The 16,230-nt window shown below is 37.0% G+C and overlaps 2 protein-coding genes across 2 annotated transcripts; both read left to right on the top strand.

Annotated features, from left to right (window-relative positions):
* Window positions 1-3,189: 3,189 nt before the first annotated feature.
* LOC146148426 (uncharacterized) lies at window positions 3,190-8,074 on the top strand. Its single transcript, XM_083387281.1, has 3 exons — window positions 3,190-3,315; window positions 4,306-4,738; window positions 5,813-8,074. The coding sequence occupies exons 2-3, from the start codon at window positions 4,314-4,316 to the stop codon at window positions 6,162-6,164; spliced, it is 777 nt and encodes a 258-aa protein (XP_083243407.1). The 5' UTR covers window positions 3,190-3,315; window positions 4,306-4,313; the 3' UTR covers window positions 6,165-8,074.
* A 5,642-nt stretch (window positions 8,075-13,716) lies between these two features.
* On the top strand, window positions 13,717-16,202 carry LOC146148427 (elongator complex protein 2-like). Its single transcript, XM_083386447.1, has one exon. The coding sequence runs from the start codon at window positions 13,720-13,722 to the stop codon at window positions 16,177-16,179; it is 2,460 nt and encodes an 819-aa protein (XP_083242573.1). The 5' UTR covers window positions 13,717-13,719; the 3' UTR covers window positions 16,180-16,202.
* The last annotated feature ends 28 nt before the right edge of the window (window positions 16,203-16,230 follow it).

Here is a 16,230-nt window from a genome sequence, read left to right on the forward strand (position 1 = left end):
TTATTTATCCAGCAGTATAACTCCACCAAATCGGTTTACGAAAAAATACCAACAACAATTCTCTTTCCTCCAAAAGCTCAATTAAAATGGCACTGGACCTTAAATTGCGGGAGTGCACGTCTGCCATGGGAGAAAATTTACCGCAACCTCTACAATTCAACAATCGAAAACAAACTAAGAAGCTTTCAGATAAAGTTTAACTTGGGCGCAATTGTTACAAATGATTCCCTTTATTCGTTTGGTAAAACCGAATCTAACCAATGTACTTTTTGCAAAAAGGCCACGGAAACCCTGTACCACTACCACTTGTTTTATTTGTGTCCTGTTACGTGTCTATACTGGGAAGGGAACACACAATAAGACCTAAAAAGCAGCAATACATAAAGCCCAAAAAACTATAAAACCATAGTATTAAGACAAACGACATAATAAAGCCAAATACGCAGTAATATCCAGTACAGCATACGATCAAAATCGTCTGACTAAGACCTAAATCTGTCGGAATAAGGCCTAAATTCATCAGAATTAGTTCTAAATTCATCGGAATAAGGCCTAAATTCAACGGAATAAGGCCTAAATTCAACGGAAAAAGGCCTAAATTCTTTGGAATAAGGCCTAAATTCTTTGGAATAAGTTCTAAATTCATCGGAATAAGGCCTAAATTCAACGGAATAAGGCCTAAATTCATCGGAATAATATCTAATTTCATCGGAATAAGACCTAAGTTCATCGGAATAAGGCCTAAATGGCCAGAATAACGCCCGAACCTGTAAGTAGAGGGTATGGGACGATCGGGGGCCATCGGTGTGGCATCGGCCGTTTTGGTGACTACGTTTGGACGCCCTAGTCTGACCGGCGCCGTCAGGGCGCCGCTGTTTCGGCACCGGATTTTTTGTCCTGTTTGGGGTTATTGGTGGGTAATGGGTGGGGTTAGAAAATGGGTTAGTGTTGAAACTTTTAGGGGAGTTAGTGATGTACTTAGGGGTGGGGTTTGGGGTTAGTTAAAGTGTTGTTTAGGCCTGATTTTGACCTTTTAGGTCTTATTCCGACGGATTTAGGACTTATTACGATTTAGACGGTACTAATACCATAGGTATTAGTGCTATTTTGGTCTTATTCCGAATTGTGTTTTATTCTGACGTTGGTGTTGTTCTTATCTTGGTCTTATGGCTGGAGTCCACTGGGAAAACGTGAGTGCGTGGTTAAGTACTAAACTACGAATATCGTGTATTTTTTCCCGCGATCAATTACTTTTTGGAGTGCACAAAAACGAACCGTGCAAAACATTTGTGAATTGTGTCCTTTTATGAGCGCGATATGTTATTTATCAATGTAAATATGCCGACACTGTCCCGACTATGTTACGCTTTTTACTGTTGCTATCTTCTGTGCGAACTTCCAAGCGATATTCGGCTTTAAAAAGAGGAAGTATGACGATACACAAAATTAAATGGTCGTTAGCTGCTTGAGAGCTTTACTGTTTTGATTTGTTTTTCTTGTCCGTTTTTTTTCGCTATTTATTTTCTTAATAAAAAAAAAAAGTAAAGCATCCATAGGATAAAAAAAGTCTAACTTTTAGACTTTGAGGTGTTAGACAATGCACTAATTTAACATAACAAATCTGTATAAGAACATTAATTTAATAATACCTGACCCTCCCAAACCCAAACGCTACCCAACACCCTAACCCAAATATGAAATAATGTTCGTTGATTTCATAATTATATTAACGCTTTAGATCCCAATACCTCAATTTGTGACGTAATAATCCTGTATACCATGGACGAGAAACTATCTTATGTCCACCGAGTTTGTTTTTTATTCCCAGCGTTCAAATAATTATTAAATTAACGCACATTATTATTTGGGTTAGGATTCGGGTTAGCGTTTGGGTACAGGTTGGTCAAGTGCAGCGAGTCGAACCGTTTGACTTTTCCGGTTCAGGGTCGGTTCGGAAATATTTAAAATTTCCGGTTCGACCATCGTTATTTTAAAACCGGTTTATAAAGTTCCGGTTCGGATACAATATAAGTTGAGTAAAATCAAAAACGTGGGTCGATAAATGTAGAAAATAATCTTTAAATTGTAAGTCTTTTAAGCTAAGTTACATGACGTACGTTTTATATATTCAATATTCATATTTTTTCATAAAATTACAAACATGGCGTAACTTGACTGTAAAATACAAGATGTGACATCATGCGAGAGCGAACCGCTTATATTCACCAGTTCGGGTTCGGTAAAGCTTCGGGTACTTTCAAAATATTTGGTTCAGTTCCGATTCGGATCCTTAAAATCTTACAAAAACCGGTTCAGGTTCGGTTACGGTTCGAAAAAAATTGCCTCAAAACCGGTTCATAAAGTTCGACTCCCTGGTCAAGTGTTATTAATTCCATCCCTCATTTTGTTATCTTTTGTTAATTTTCACTTTTCAGCGAATATTTTCAATTTATTTGTGCTGGGAGTTTACCTAAAGGTCCAATTAGTGCATTGCCACGACCTCAAACGTCTTAAAGTCAGACTTTTCTGCCCATGGATGCCCTAATTTTCGTAGACCTTTTTGCTTATAGAACTGCACTATTTTCTAACGGATCGGGTGTCTTGAGCATCAGTGATATTACACTCATATCATTTCAGAGTGCATACTTCGCCTTGATGTGTGGCGCACGGGTCGGTACTCGGTAGCTACAGAAGTTGGAGCGGTACGAGTTATATTTAGTGTCATGTACGATTGTACGTAATACAACAAAACTGGTAAAATAAAAATAGTTGTAAGTAGAATTTGAATGATTAAATGTTTTGCCACTATTGCATTTTTTGGCCTTTGATAATGTTTAGGATAGGACTGAATTCTCCGCTCTCAGCCGCGCATTTCTTACAAGAATAACGCGAAAACTATGACCACCGCGAAACTTTTAGCTAACTAAATGCATACAGGCGCGCAAATTTCACCATTAACTTTAGGCTTTAAACATCCCATCCGCCCAATATTTAAACCACCCGATTCGTCAAGAAACTTACCTTTAAAATAGCCAATCTGGGGATCAGCCAACCATGATCGCCGCTCATGCGTAAACGAGATTTGTTGTTGGCCAGAGGCCGAGCAAAGTCCAGGTTAATTGCCGTCGAAATGTGTTTCACAAATTTATATCTGAAGGTGTACAGGATTGTTTTACCACGTTTATCAATGCCAGCTAGATTTATTTAGATTATCAAGTTTATTTTTTCTCCTGTGTACCACATTGCAGTTACAAAGCAGTGTTGAAATGACAACCTGATGTTTTGCATATTTCACTTGAATTAATTTCAGTTAAGGTAATCTTATTTACCCCTATATGTTCACATTAAACAGTACGCTTTTATATTGTTTATTTTTTGGTGTTTGCTTTGTGATTATTTGCCTGATGGCAAGTCTATATTATGTGGTATAGCTGTACAACCAGTCTTGACGTCGAGATTCAGGGTGTGCAGTGCAATCTACTTGTTTGCACACCTTTGGTTCGGAAATCTAGCACCACCGTTTGCTGGAATTTAGGTGTGCAAGTTACCAATTTAAGTATGCACACAAATTGCTTTAAAAAATCTTCTGTGTGCACCTGCCACAGAATACAGACTGGTGCACTAAGATATTTTTAAAAGTTTCTTAAAATGCAGACTGGCTTGATAGTTTTACAAATCAGTTTACTGTTTAGTTCAGTGATTCCCAAACTGTGTGCCTTGAGAGATTGTCAAGTGTGCCGCAAAACTTTTTTGTAATTTTGGAAAAGAGAGTGTTTGTATTCCCAATAGGACGCAAGCATTTTCGAACTAATTACGCATTATTCATTACAAATTTTCAATTTAGAGACATTCAAATATAGTTTGTCGGGTGTTAAGGGCGATTGTAAAATTTCTCTATTGTTGTTCTGTTAAAAGTGTGCCGCGAAAAGTTAAAAATTTTTTAGGTGCCGCGCGCCCACCTAAAAAGTTTGGAAACCACTGAATTAGTTGGTTTGGAAATAGCTTGCACTTAGATTTACTTTTGAAAGAGGTTATTACCCAGACACTAAAAGTAAATCAACATATAATCACTAATAGGTGCAAGGCAAAAGAGCAATCCAGGCAAACAGCCTATAGGCACTTCCTGGGGCTATTTAAACAAATAAAAAAGTAATTAAATGTAATAAATTATTCTATAAAGGCAAACATGGTAGACAAGAATACTCTGATTAAGGGGAGAAAACTTAAATATTAAGTACCAGTGAAATGTTTTGGAATGAGAAAATCATTTTTATGAGATATGTCAATTGTGATGTAATTCTACAGGTTTTAAGATGAAACTTGGGATCAAATTTCAGTTTTTGTTACCCGCTGCTGTTATATTGTTTGGAGTAATATGGACCGGAGTTCTTGATTACAGCACAACTACATTAAACAGCACGAAGAAGCGTATTCCTGGTAGTGGGGGATTGTGGCAATTGTTTCTTGGTTATGTAATATGTGCTTGCATATGGCGTAACTACTGGGCATGGAATGATGCAAAAAAAGGAAAAATTACTACACTGGACGCAGAGTTCATTTCAGTTCACAATACATTCACTCTTGCCCAATTGGTTGCAGAGATGGTTGAATACCACTTGAGTGTTCATATGGAAAATAATGAAGTTTTAATTCAACGGGTACAGGCATTAAGTGAATGGAGTATTTTCTTGTTTCTTGCCTGGGTGGTAATTTGGGGAAGACATCTACGGCGAGGGTGGTAAATATGTATTTTTATATTTTTTGTCTTGAACTCTTGACTATAATATAGCTAGATATTACATTTGCTTGGATTTACACAATCGGGGCATTCCAGTGTGTTTGTTTGCAATATCATGATTTTATTATATTTTTATATGAAACAGACTTGACATGGCAGGAGAGTCGCGCTATCCACAGTCCAACACAAAAGAACTGGCAAAGGCTAAACAAGTGATATCACATTGAGCTGTTAAAATCACCTAATGGACCATGAATCATCAAAAACATTGTCAGGGGGCCCCTACACAATCTTTTTTAGAAAAGTTAAGAACCACTGGATTAGCAGCTTGACTTAGTTATCTACTGAGTCAAGTGACCCTGTCTAGAGTTTAAGAAGTTATAAGGACAGCTTTCTCCTTTGAAGTTGAATAAATCTACAAGGAACATGCAAGAGACTTGGCAGCTGTCGGCCCTCGCCTCAAGGGCCAGTGCCTTCCTTACCCATAGCAACAAAGGGCCAGCGCCTTCCTTACCCATAGCAATCAGCAAAGCTTTTATAGAATAATTATATTATTTAGTTATTTTACATGGTATTGTTAGCCTTTTGTTGCACCAAAATGAATAATAAGCTCTGTCTAACGCAACAAAGAGTAACACTACATCTAAATTACAAACAAACTAAAGTCTTATCAAACGGTATTGTTTAAATCACCTTTAAGATATGGTAGCAATAACTTTGTCACGAAATATCTAATTTGCTACAGGCATTTAAGAAATTAGGCAGTTAGACACTGTTTTTAAAATTCAGTTTAAAAATTCCAAAAAAACTGACAGTTTTTATTCTTGGGCAACCTAAATAATTATAGAAAAGGTTTGATTAACACAAAGCTTAAATAGTAAAACTGTTTGTTACCCATGCAGCTAACCCAAATTAAAAACTTATTTGTCAAGTCAACTTGAACGTTAAGCCATTTGGAATTTTATGCATCGTTAATTTGAAAAAATCTAAAAGAAACACAGAAACATGTAGTTTTCTTTTCAAGTTCGGATATATAACTTACTATTATGAGTGTTAATTCTTTCCCTTTTTTAGGGATGCACAACACAATTGGTTCATCTATTTGGCAGCTTTGCTAGCTTATTTTCCAGCCTCTATCCACCACACTTCATTTCTATTCTTTTTGGCAATTGGAATTACCTTAAGCTGTATAGCGCTGTATGAAACCTACAAAGTTCACTACTTTAGACCAAACGTAAAAACATTATTTTACTCTATTCTATGTTTAACAATTTTATTCTTTATTTTGCGTGTTGTGGCATATGTATTGCCTGGTTTTGGTTGGATCTGGACGTACATGTATGTTGCTGTGTTTGCTCTCGTTGCGGCTTTAACAAATCGCATGTACATTCGAATCTTAAGAGAAGTTAATGAACACAAATACTGAATCAGAGCTGCAGCTGTGTATTGACGGAATTTGCAGTATATTGTTTTGAATGGTCATGGAACATTAGTCGATTTTGTTTTAACAATTTCACTGTGTGCATAAAATGCAGCTTAATGTTTGGCCATAGCAGTTTTATGCCTTGTTGTGTTTTTCCAGCCTTTATTATCAGTTTTGATCCACACTTTTGCTATTTAATTTATTAAAAAACTACTATGCTTGGCTGAGTAATAAAAAGGTTTAAGTCACACCAAGTGGCCTTGCTTGCCCCAAATATCAAGAAAAGAAAGTTTTTTTCCCAGACAAACAGTAGAAGGCATTTTCGAGGCTAATTATCTTAGTAATATGTGTGACATGCTTACATAAGTGTATCGCACAGAGTATTTGTTAGATCCATTTCAGAAACAACACACATTAATTTTTGATTATGTTAATTTTGGGTTAAACACTGTTGAATACCAAAAAAAAGTGTGGGCTTAAAATTTTAAACTTTTAAAAAAGCTGTTTTAGTAAATGCAGAAAAATAAAAACAAATTCACAGCACATGGATTTGAAAGCCTTGAATTATAACTTAGCTATCAGCCAATCACCCGAATACAATTTTCTCTTTTCATTAGACGTTTACTTTCAAGTCTGGTGAGCTTCTCTACCTGTCTGTGTGCAAAACAAATAATAATTTTCCAAATGACAAATCGTTCCGCGGCACATGTACTTTTGCTTTTCTCGGTTTAAAAAAATTACATATAAATACCCATGAAAGATTTTTTTGCATTTAGTTGAAACAGGCTTACATTATACATCATTATAGCATTCGTTTAGAGATGTGGCATGCACTAATCCTGACTGTTATATCATTCGCATATCCTACAACCAGGGATTTGGAGCCGGAGCGTGGAGCCGTGCATGTTTAACGGAGCCGGAGCTCTACGTGAAATTTAAATGGAGCTGGAGCCAGTTGTTTAAAAAATAGCTCCGGCTCCGATGTATTTCATAAGATGATATGCTACTAGCCTTTCACTAATAGCCGAATTCACATAATTTAACAGCGACTCTTCACAAAATTAGGAATTGTTGCCTCTTTGGCGCACCTTTTCTAACTCACCAAATTGTGGTGTTTCGCTCCGGAGCCGTTTAACATTTACAACTGCTCCAAAGCCCTGCCTACAACTATAACGTGTGAGCCTTTGTCGTTGAGCAAAAACCGAAGGGGCTGGACCACACCTATTGTACACGAATGTTGTACCATATGCTTCATTTATATACTCTTTTGTCAGTTTTATACACCTTTGATCCGGTATACACGTTGTATCGTTGTGTGTTAACACTACAACAGAGCAGGGTCGTCAGCGAAAATTTAAAGAACCTAGAATACATATTTATTTGATATTTACTTTGAGCATTGATATTTGGGTATATTTTGGTCGAATGTAGGTGGGATGAAAACTCGCGATATTGCGCATATTGAATGTTAAATATGAAAAAGGGTTGGGAGTGTGTCGTCTTATTGTTTGTTGTTATTTAATGACGTGGCCCAAACTGAACTGAACGCAGCTGAACATATGGCTCAATTCATTCAACTAAAATAATGCAACGGACAGAAGTTATTATGCCGGACTGTTAGTACTGTGCACAGGGCCGGATTAAGACCATGAGAGGCCCTAGGCTATTCCATTTGTGAGGCCCCTCCCTATTTTTGAGCTCAGAATTTCTCTCACATGTCATTGCTTAATGTTAAAAATATGACTTCATTAAACTCTTCGTTCTTTTCATTTTCCACATTCATCGGTGCAAATTTTTTAAATAAAATAATAAAAAATTAGTTAAGGCAGTTTTGCTTTTAATTTTAGTTTCTTTGATCAAACAACCGTTACAATATTTGTAAAGTTTATTTATGAGGATCAATAAGAAATAGTTACAGGCTTACAGCAGCCATCAAATAGAGTAGCCTAAGACTATAGGCTACAATTTTTTTCTAGCTTTCGTCAAAGCAAAATCATACAAAAGTTCAGCAAAATTTATCTGTTTAAGTTTGTCACTCTCTATAGATTGCTCTTCTGTACCGGTAAGCCCTTGGTGGTTTTGTGTTTGTCTCGCGTACAAATGAAATTGTAGAAGCCTCATCAGTAAGTTTCGGGTCAACATCTGACGGATACGCTTTCTTTTAAAAGTTCTACGCCTCGTACAATTTCTACCTTAGTTGCTTTCAGATTAGCAAGAAAGAGGAACATTTGTGCAATGTCACTGTACACATTAGCTCTTCTTCATAAATTAGCTTCAAGTGCGTCGAGCATAGGGACAAAGGAATTTATTTCAAACATTTCCTTTGCAGAAAGTTAACTTAAAACGTCAGGTGCATTTCTTTGTCTCCTAGTGACAGCTCTGTAGTTGATATTCGGCAAGGTTACTTTTGCTTCCTGATCAAACCCATCTCTAATTTCGCTTAGAACGTCACAAGTGAACTGTAAAATTCGGCACTTAATACCGATTCAGATTTCTTAAGAACTTTGCTAACCATATGAAAACGACCTAGCACTGCGCCCCCCTTACAAAGATGCAAACGACGTAATAATGACTGTTTACAACGGGGGTCGGCAACCTTTTTCTAGTCTCGGGCCAAAACCAAACTCACAAAGGTCTCAGCGGGCCGCACAAAATGTTAACTAACAATTGTATTTTTGAAATGTTAGAACAACTGTGAATCAGGTGGGCCTTGGATATTTTTTGCACATAAAGACGTGTTTAATTACATTTACAGAGGCAGTAAAGTGTTGCGCAAAGCGCGACAAAAAGCGTTTGTTTAGTTTAAAGAGTTCACACGTCGTCATCCATACTACTAATGAAAAATGTAATAAAACTACTTTGTGGGAACGCGATGACATTTCAAGTTAATCTAGCTGTGTGTTTGTTAACCGTTTTAAGTCCAGGCGCCCTTGGCGAGCGTAGCGAGCGCGATTTTTTTTTGGTTTACTGGTATTTCTTTTAAATTTCTTGCAACTCTTTATTAATGCCGAAAATAAAAAATATATGTCTAATATTTTTAATACATTTTCCGATTTTTCGCGTCGCACTTGGCAGCCTTCCACGGCGCAAAGCGCTGATATAGTTGAAAACGCAGCATCAAACTAAACAAAGCGGACGTAGAACGAACATTCGCGCGCGAAAAATTTTCGCAGGTAGTAAAAATAGTCAAAAAGTATGTGAAATGGACTAGTCTAAGTTTGTTAAAGAGGCGGCGAGCCGGATGAATTACATCGGCGGGATCCGGCCCGTGGGCTGTAGGTTGCCGACCCCTGGTTTACAACGTGGTTGAAACCAGTTGTGTATAGAATTTTCTACTGTTGAATATATAGGTTATCTATACTTTAGGTTAGGCCTTCTATATGTTTGGGTTACCATATTTTCGTGGCCTGAAATCCGGACACTCTTTAGTCCCCACTAGCGTTTTTTTTAAATGAGATATGAACACATTGTCTGTCAATATGACGTCACACTGGCAATGCTTTGCCTATCCATTGTATACACCGGAGCGGATTTTTGAACATATAGTGTCGTGAATTCACTAGGCTATTGGGTCATCTCTGATTTGACCTCTGGTGATCTCTAGGCTAGGGTTACTATATTTGATAATGCGCAAATCCATAACAAATTTACCTCAGTTGCATTGACCAACTTTAGAATATTACCAAAGTACTTTACCGCCATTGTTTTTTTTTTGTGAAAGAAGGATAAACACAAAACTATACGCAAACAGAAAATAAATGTTGTATTGCAATACACGAATGTAAGTTCTCATTTGGTCTGCAACAGACTTCTTGTTGCGCTATTTTTCTACTGCTTTTACTGCTTTACAATTTTCTTCAGCGAATATACGCTCTTATCGTTTCTGACATGTTCTAAATTTTGCAATATCGACCAAGATTTAACGCCTTCAGCTATTAGCCCAGCTCCACTCATCTTATCCATGTATCCCAAATAAAGCGCTGTATTATCGTTTATGACGTAGCAATGAAATTATTACCCGTAACGCAACAAACAATTTAAAAAAATTTCCGGACAAGCATATTTTGACATTTCCCCCCGGACGCAGCTTGAACCAGGGCTGGGGAGCCACCGTAAAATAGTATTAGCTCCGGCTCCAGCTTCGGAGCCATCAGGCAATTATTAAATGGCCCCGGCTCCAGCTCCGGAGTCGTAAAACTCAATCCTTTGGCTCCGGCTCCAGCTCCGAAGTCGTAAAACTCAATCCTTTGGCTCCGGCTCCAGCTCCGGAGCCATCAAACACACACCCAATGACTCCGGCTCCAGCTCTGGTGCCACCAGTCACTTATTCAATGGCAAGTTTTAAAAATCGCTTTTGGCTAACTAACGTTGGAGATGGAACAAAATATAATTTGTTAGCTTTAGCACCACAAATTGAAAAATGGCTCCGGCTCCGGCTCTGGCTCCAGAGAAAATGCTAAGCTCCGGCTCCCCAGCCCTGGCTTAAACACTAAAATTCAGGACATGTCCGGGGAAATCCGGACGTATGGCAACCCTACCATATGTTCTCTTTTCTAAAGAAAACTGAATGGTCCTACGAGGACGCTCAAAAATGTCCAAATGTCCTCTTTTTTCGCATTTCGAGTTAGTTGCTCATACCTTTTTTTGGTATGTTAATATTTAATTTTTGCAATGATTCCAATGGTTTCGCTGTGTTGTACACCACTCCTACAGCGCTGTACAAACTCTGTTTTTGCCAACTTTGCATGTTTTCATATTATTGAAGGTATAACGGCCCTATTTAAAATTTTGCTAGCAAAAGGGGACTCAAACTTTTTCGCGCGAATTGATAATGTTTTTGCAATATTGCTGCTGTTGTTGTGTGTTATCACATCTTTTGAAACATGATAACGCACAGTTTAATTTTTGCGCTTACATTTTAATTTGCGCTGACATCGCAGCCTTACAACTGTGAAGTGAATGCCCTCACGACACGTTTGTCAAAATCATCTCGTGTACGAGCAATTTATTGTAGGCCTATGTCCAATGCTAAAATCCTTCTGAATTTACAGTTTAGCGCCAATTAAACCCAATTTTTTTCGCGCTTTGCGCGACCGACGACAAACTTCACTACTTCCAAGTTGTCTCAGTGATATTTAATTAAAAATGCCGAAGTGCTTTTCGTAGAGAGAGAGGGGGGGGGGGGCGCAAGGGCGCAAGGCATGGGAAAATTACCAAGGGGGACACGGCTGAAAAAGATTAAAAAACACTTGTCTATGGCATCAGGTGGTTCTCAGCAGACGCTTTCTTTAAATTTAGACAACAATAAAGCAAAATATAAGCTATTAATTATAATACTGAAAAGGAAAACTCTGTTTACTGATGAGCTACGCCAGGAGTATCCGTTGTTTTCTGAAAGGACGTGTTAATTTCGAAGCTGAATGCAATACTTGGATATAGCACGTTTTTCTCAAACGTATCAATTCTACTTTCGTTTTACTTGCAGGCAAGAAAATGTCCTCTTTCAAGGTGCTGAAAAAATATGGTAGCCCTACTTCAGGTAGGGTTTAAACTTGTCAAGTTTTCAACTTCGAAACCGAATTTCAAGGCCCCTGGACGTTGAGGCCCTAGGCTTCAGCCTGCCTAGCCTATTGGTAAATCCGGCCCTGACTGTGCATGGACCTTAAGCTATTCCGGTTAGTTGATTGCAGTTCTGTTATTCAATATTACTCAGATACGTTTAATCCTTGCTGTGGCTAAGCTGTTGGACCACGCAACCTTCAATCAACATTTAACAAATGGGGTTGGACTCGAATCATAGCAGAAACCAGCATCAGTCTTTAAACAAATTCAGCTTAGCACGTGAATTTTCGCCAGACAAAAATAGCGGCGATGTCAAAGTGCGCTCGCTTCTCCAAGGGCCCGCGCGCGACATATCGTAAAACGCTTTTCACAAGCGCAATTACCTGCGTCACCCAATCCGTTAGAAATGAGTGCAGTTCTAAGCAAAAAGGTCTACGACAATTAGTGCATCCAAGGGCAGAAATGTTGAAAAAAAGTTAATTTACTAAAAAACAAATCGGTTAGTTATAAGTTTGATTTGACAATTTTTTATTTTATTACAGAAACGTACTTACGCCTAATTATTTTCCAATCCGCATGTATAAAATTTACAATCGGCCCCGACATCTAGGCTACAGCCCTGACGTACAAACACTGGCTAAAACCACTGATCTCTATGAATCAAAGTCCATAGAAATTAATTCTATAGAGACTTTGCTATGAATGATCCACCGATCTCTATAAGTAGAGATCAGTGGAATGATCTGTAGGTTTCATAGAGATCAGTGGCTAAAACGTGTACAATTATGAGTTTTACAATGGGTTATTCCCCCCATTTATACAACTTTTTTCTGACGACTTTGAACACCATGTATCAGCAAAATATTTATTTATTTATTTTCACAGTTGAGTTGTTTATTTTTCCATATTTTAATAGAAAAATTCTTGAAAACTGTACATTTACAAATTTGAATTTTGAACTACCCTAATTTGCAGTTAAATGTACACCAATTATAGACTTCTATAATTATTATATTTTTTTCGTTTTTTTGTAAATTATTTTGTTATTTTTGGAATCAGTAGTGATAAACAACTGGGCATTTAAAAAACAAAGTAATTATATAATCTATATTTTTAGAAACGTTGCAATTATATTTTTGTTATTAAATTTTACATAAATAAACATAAAAGCACCTTATTTTAGATACCGCGGTTTTGAGATATAATTCTTAATTAATACAAACAATTAGCTTATTATCAAAATATCAATGTGCTGAATTGAATTTCTTAAGGTATCAATTAGCCAGTTCATGGCCAGGTGTAACCCATGCATTTTTCACTTTTTAGCTGTGCAGACTTGGTCTGTTAATGAACACTCATAGGTTCACTTATCATAATTTTCCCAGTCAACAATTAAAGCATTAAATTTCAGACCAATATAAGATTAACATTTTGGAGGGGTAACACTAATTTACGGAATGATGAATGGTCGGAACGCTCACATTATTATTATTAAATATAATAACACTTGACCCACCTTCACCCAAATGCTAACCCCCACCCTAACTCAAATATTGTGCGTTGGTTTAATAATTGTTTTAACAGGGTAACACTTCAATTAGTGAGCGTTCTGACTCCGTAAATTAGTATTACCCTTTTGGAGCAGTTTTACTGGCATGCCTAATGCCTTGCTTGCAAATGTATCGGATTGTAGTATAAACCGGTCATTTTGGTTGACCACAAAAAGCAGTTTTAATAGTTGTTGCTAGAAATGTCACAAAAATATAGTTTTTATAGAATTCCCTGTTCGCTTGTATTATATATATATGCTGACATCTGTAGCGGTTAGGTTATCATCTGTGGCGGTCATGTTTTCTTGTAATAGCAAATTGCTGACAGTGGACACCTATAACGATTCAAATTCGTCACTGTATAAACTTTAGTTTAGCATAAAAGTCACTACTACCGCCTTATTAATTATATACATATATACTTTTTGTTCTGTAGTGTTTTTTGTATGCAGGTTGTTGTTACTATGGAAAATATAAAATTACAAGGATTATCCTTGGAACACATTGCAGCTTGTGCAAACAGGATACCAAATTGCCTAGATGTTGGGCCAAACAGTTATGTTGCATTCGGATGTTCAAACTCTTTGGTGCTTTACTGTCCCACCTTTGGAAAGAATCTTCCTTGTGTTAAAACATTTAATACACATACTGCTCAAATAAACTCTGTTAAATGGATTAGAAAAATTGAAAGCAAGGAAGAGACAAAAACAATCTTTTTAATTTCAGGTTCAATGGACAAAACTATTATATGTTGGCAATTAGCCGAATCAGATAAGCATTTAACTGTTTTACATATATTGAGGGGCCACACTGATACTATAACAAACCTATATGGAATTATTGTTTCAACTTTTAATGTGAAACCTTGGTATCTCATTGCATCTGCTAGTGCAGATTCAACGCTAAAAGTATGGCATTCAGTGAACAATGATTTTAATATGGATTGCTTTCAAACATTGGTGTTTAAAAATAACTTCATTCTTGGTTTAACAATGCACCTTCTGCCATTTACTGCCATACCTATTTTAGCTTGTGCTGGTGTTGATTGTTTGGTTAGACTCTATGTTTACTCGTCATCTAAACCTACATTAAATGGTTTTGTGCATGTTCTCAGTTTAAAAGGACATGAAGATTGGGTGCAGTCAGTTGATTTTGTTACTTTGGGCGAAGATTTACTTCTGAGCAGCGGTTCACAGGACACCTTTATACGACTTTGGCAAATAACAAAGAAAAATAGCCTGTCACATCAGCAACAACGACATACATTAACAACTAAACAGCATGAATTTGACACATACGATGGCTCCCACTATGTTGTTACAATTGATGCTATCTTGGCTGGTCACGAAAATTGGGTTTACACTGCTCTTTGGAGTAGCTTTAATGGCCATGTTCTACTTTTATCAACATCTATGGATAAGACGGTTATTGTTTGGGAATATGACTCAGATCTAAAACTTTGGAAAGATATTGCTCATATGGGAGAGGTAGGAGGAAATACCCTTGGGTTTTATGGGGCATATTTTGACAATGATTGTTCTCACATTATAGCAAACAGCTTTAGTGGTGCATTACATGCATGGGAACAAGTTGAAAAAAATGAGTGGAAACCTGCTGTTGCTCTTAGTGGACATTCTTCCGAAGTGACTGACTTAGATTGGGAACCAATCCATGGAAGATATTTGATAACTACCAGTAGTGACCAAACAACAAGACTTTTTTCTGAATGGAAGACATCCAAACTGAAAGTGAAAACTTGGCATGAAATGTGTAGACCTCAAATTCATGGATATGACCTAAAATGCATACACATGATAAATAGTGCAACGTTTGTTTCTGGTGCTGATGAGAAAGTGCTTCGAATATTTAATGCACCAAAGAATTTTTACTCAAACTTAAACTCACTTTCCTGCTATAATTTAATAGGTAAAGATTTTAGTGATGCCCCAATTGGGGCATCTGTTCCTGCCCTTGGTTTATCGAATAAAAGTGTTTTTCCTGTTGAAAAGCAGATGGTTGGAAATGAAGATATAAATAAACATAGATCTGAACAATTTTTAGAAAATCTTTTTACTCATATCAATTTAAGCTCACCTCCACCAGAAACGCACTTGTTGCAAAACAGTTTGTGGCCCGAGTGTAGAAAGCTATATGGTCATGTCTTTGAATTATACTGCGTTGCTTGTAACCATGCTGGTAGCCTAATTGCATCAGCTGCAAAATCTTCACAACCAAAACATGCTCAAATAATGATCTGGAAAGTGAACGAGTGGGAACCGGTTGCTACCTTAAGTGGCCACAGTTTAACAGTGACACAAATGGAATTTTCACCAAATGATTTGTTTCTTCTTTCTGTATCACGGGACAGAACCTGGGTGTTACACTACATTAAGCAACTAAATTCTGGTTATGAATGTACAGTTGCCGCTGTCAGCCAACCAAAAGTTTGCCACACACGAATAATTTGGTCTTGCTCATGGGGGTATGATAATACAATTTTTGTGACTGGTTCTAGGGACAGGAAAATCATGGTGTGGAATTTGGAGGAAAACAGTTTAGACAATATTAGGGTGGTCAGAAAATTAAGTACAAATTGTGGAAATTCTGTTACATCAGTTGCCTTAGGACCACTTCAATGTCAACAACAGTACATTCTTGTTGCTGGATTTGAGTCAGGCCAGATTACAATTTTTACTCTTAAAAAATCTGACTTCTGTTTGAAAGAAGTGAGTGTTCTTGATAATAATTTGTCACACTGCATGGCGGTTCGTCGCATTAAATGGAAACCTCAACAAAAGAACAAAGATGACAATAATATATATGATCTGTGTTTTTCATCATGCAGTGATGACCATCAAGTTAAGATATTTTCTTTGACTTTCATAGTTGAAAACAAACCTTATTAATTTGAAATAAGGTTGCTGCACACCCCACTGTAAAGCAAATATAATTTATAT

Source organism: Ascidiella aspersa, chromosome 4 (assembly GCF_963924565.1).
Source record: "Ascidiella aspersa chromosome 4, kaAscAspe10.2, whole genome shotgun sequence".
Lineage (NCBI taxonomy): Eukaryota > Metazoa > Chordata > Ascidiacea > Phlebobranchia > Ascidiidae > Ascidiella > Ascidiella aspersa.

What these genes read in the sequence shown, in the direction of transcription:
- LOC146148426 (XM_083387281.1), top strand. Translation starts at nt 4,314, where the DNA reads ATGAAACTTGGGATCAAATTTCAGTTTTTGTTACCCGCTGCTGTTATA. An exon ending in AGACATCTACGGCGAGGGTG is followed by an intron (nt 4,739 to 5,812) that starts GTAAATATGTAT and finishes TCCCTTTTTTAG; the next exon opens with GGATGCACAACACAATTGGT.
- LOC146148427 (XM_083386447.1), top strand. Translation starts at nt 13,720, where the DNA reads ATGCAGGTTGTTGTTACTATGGAAAATATAAAATTACAAGGATTATCC.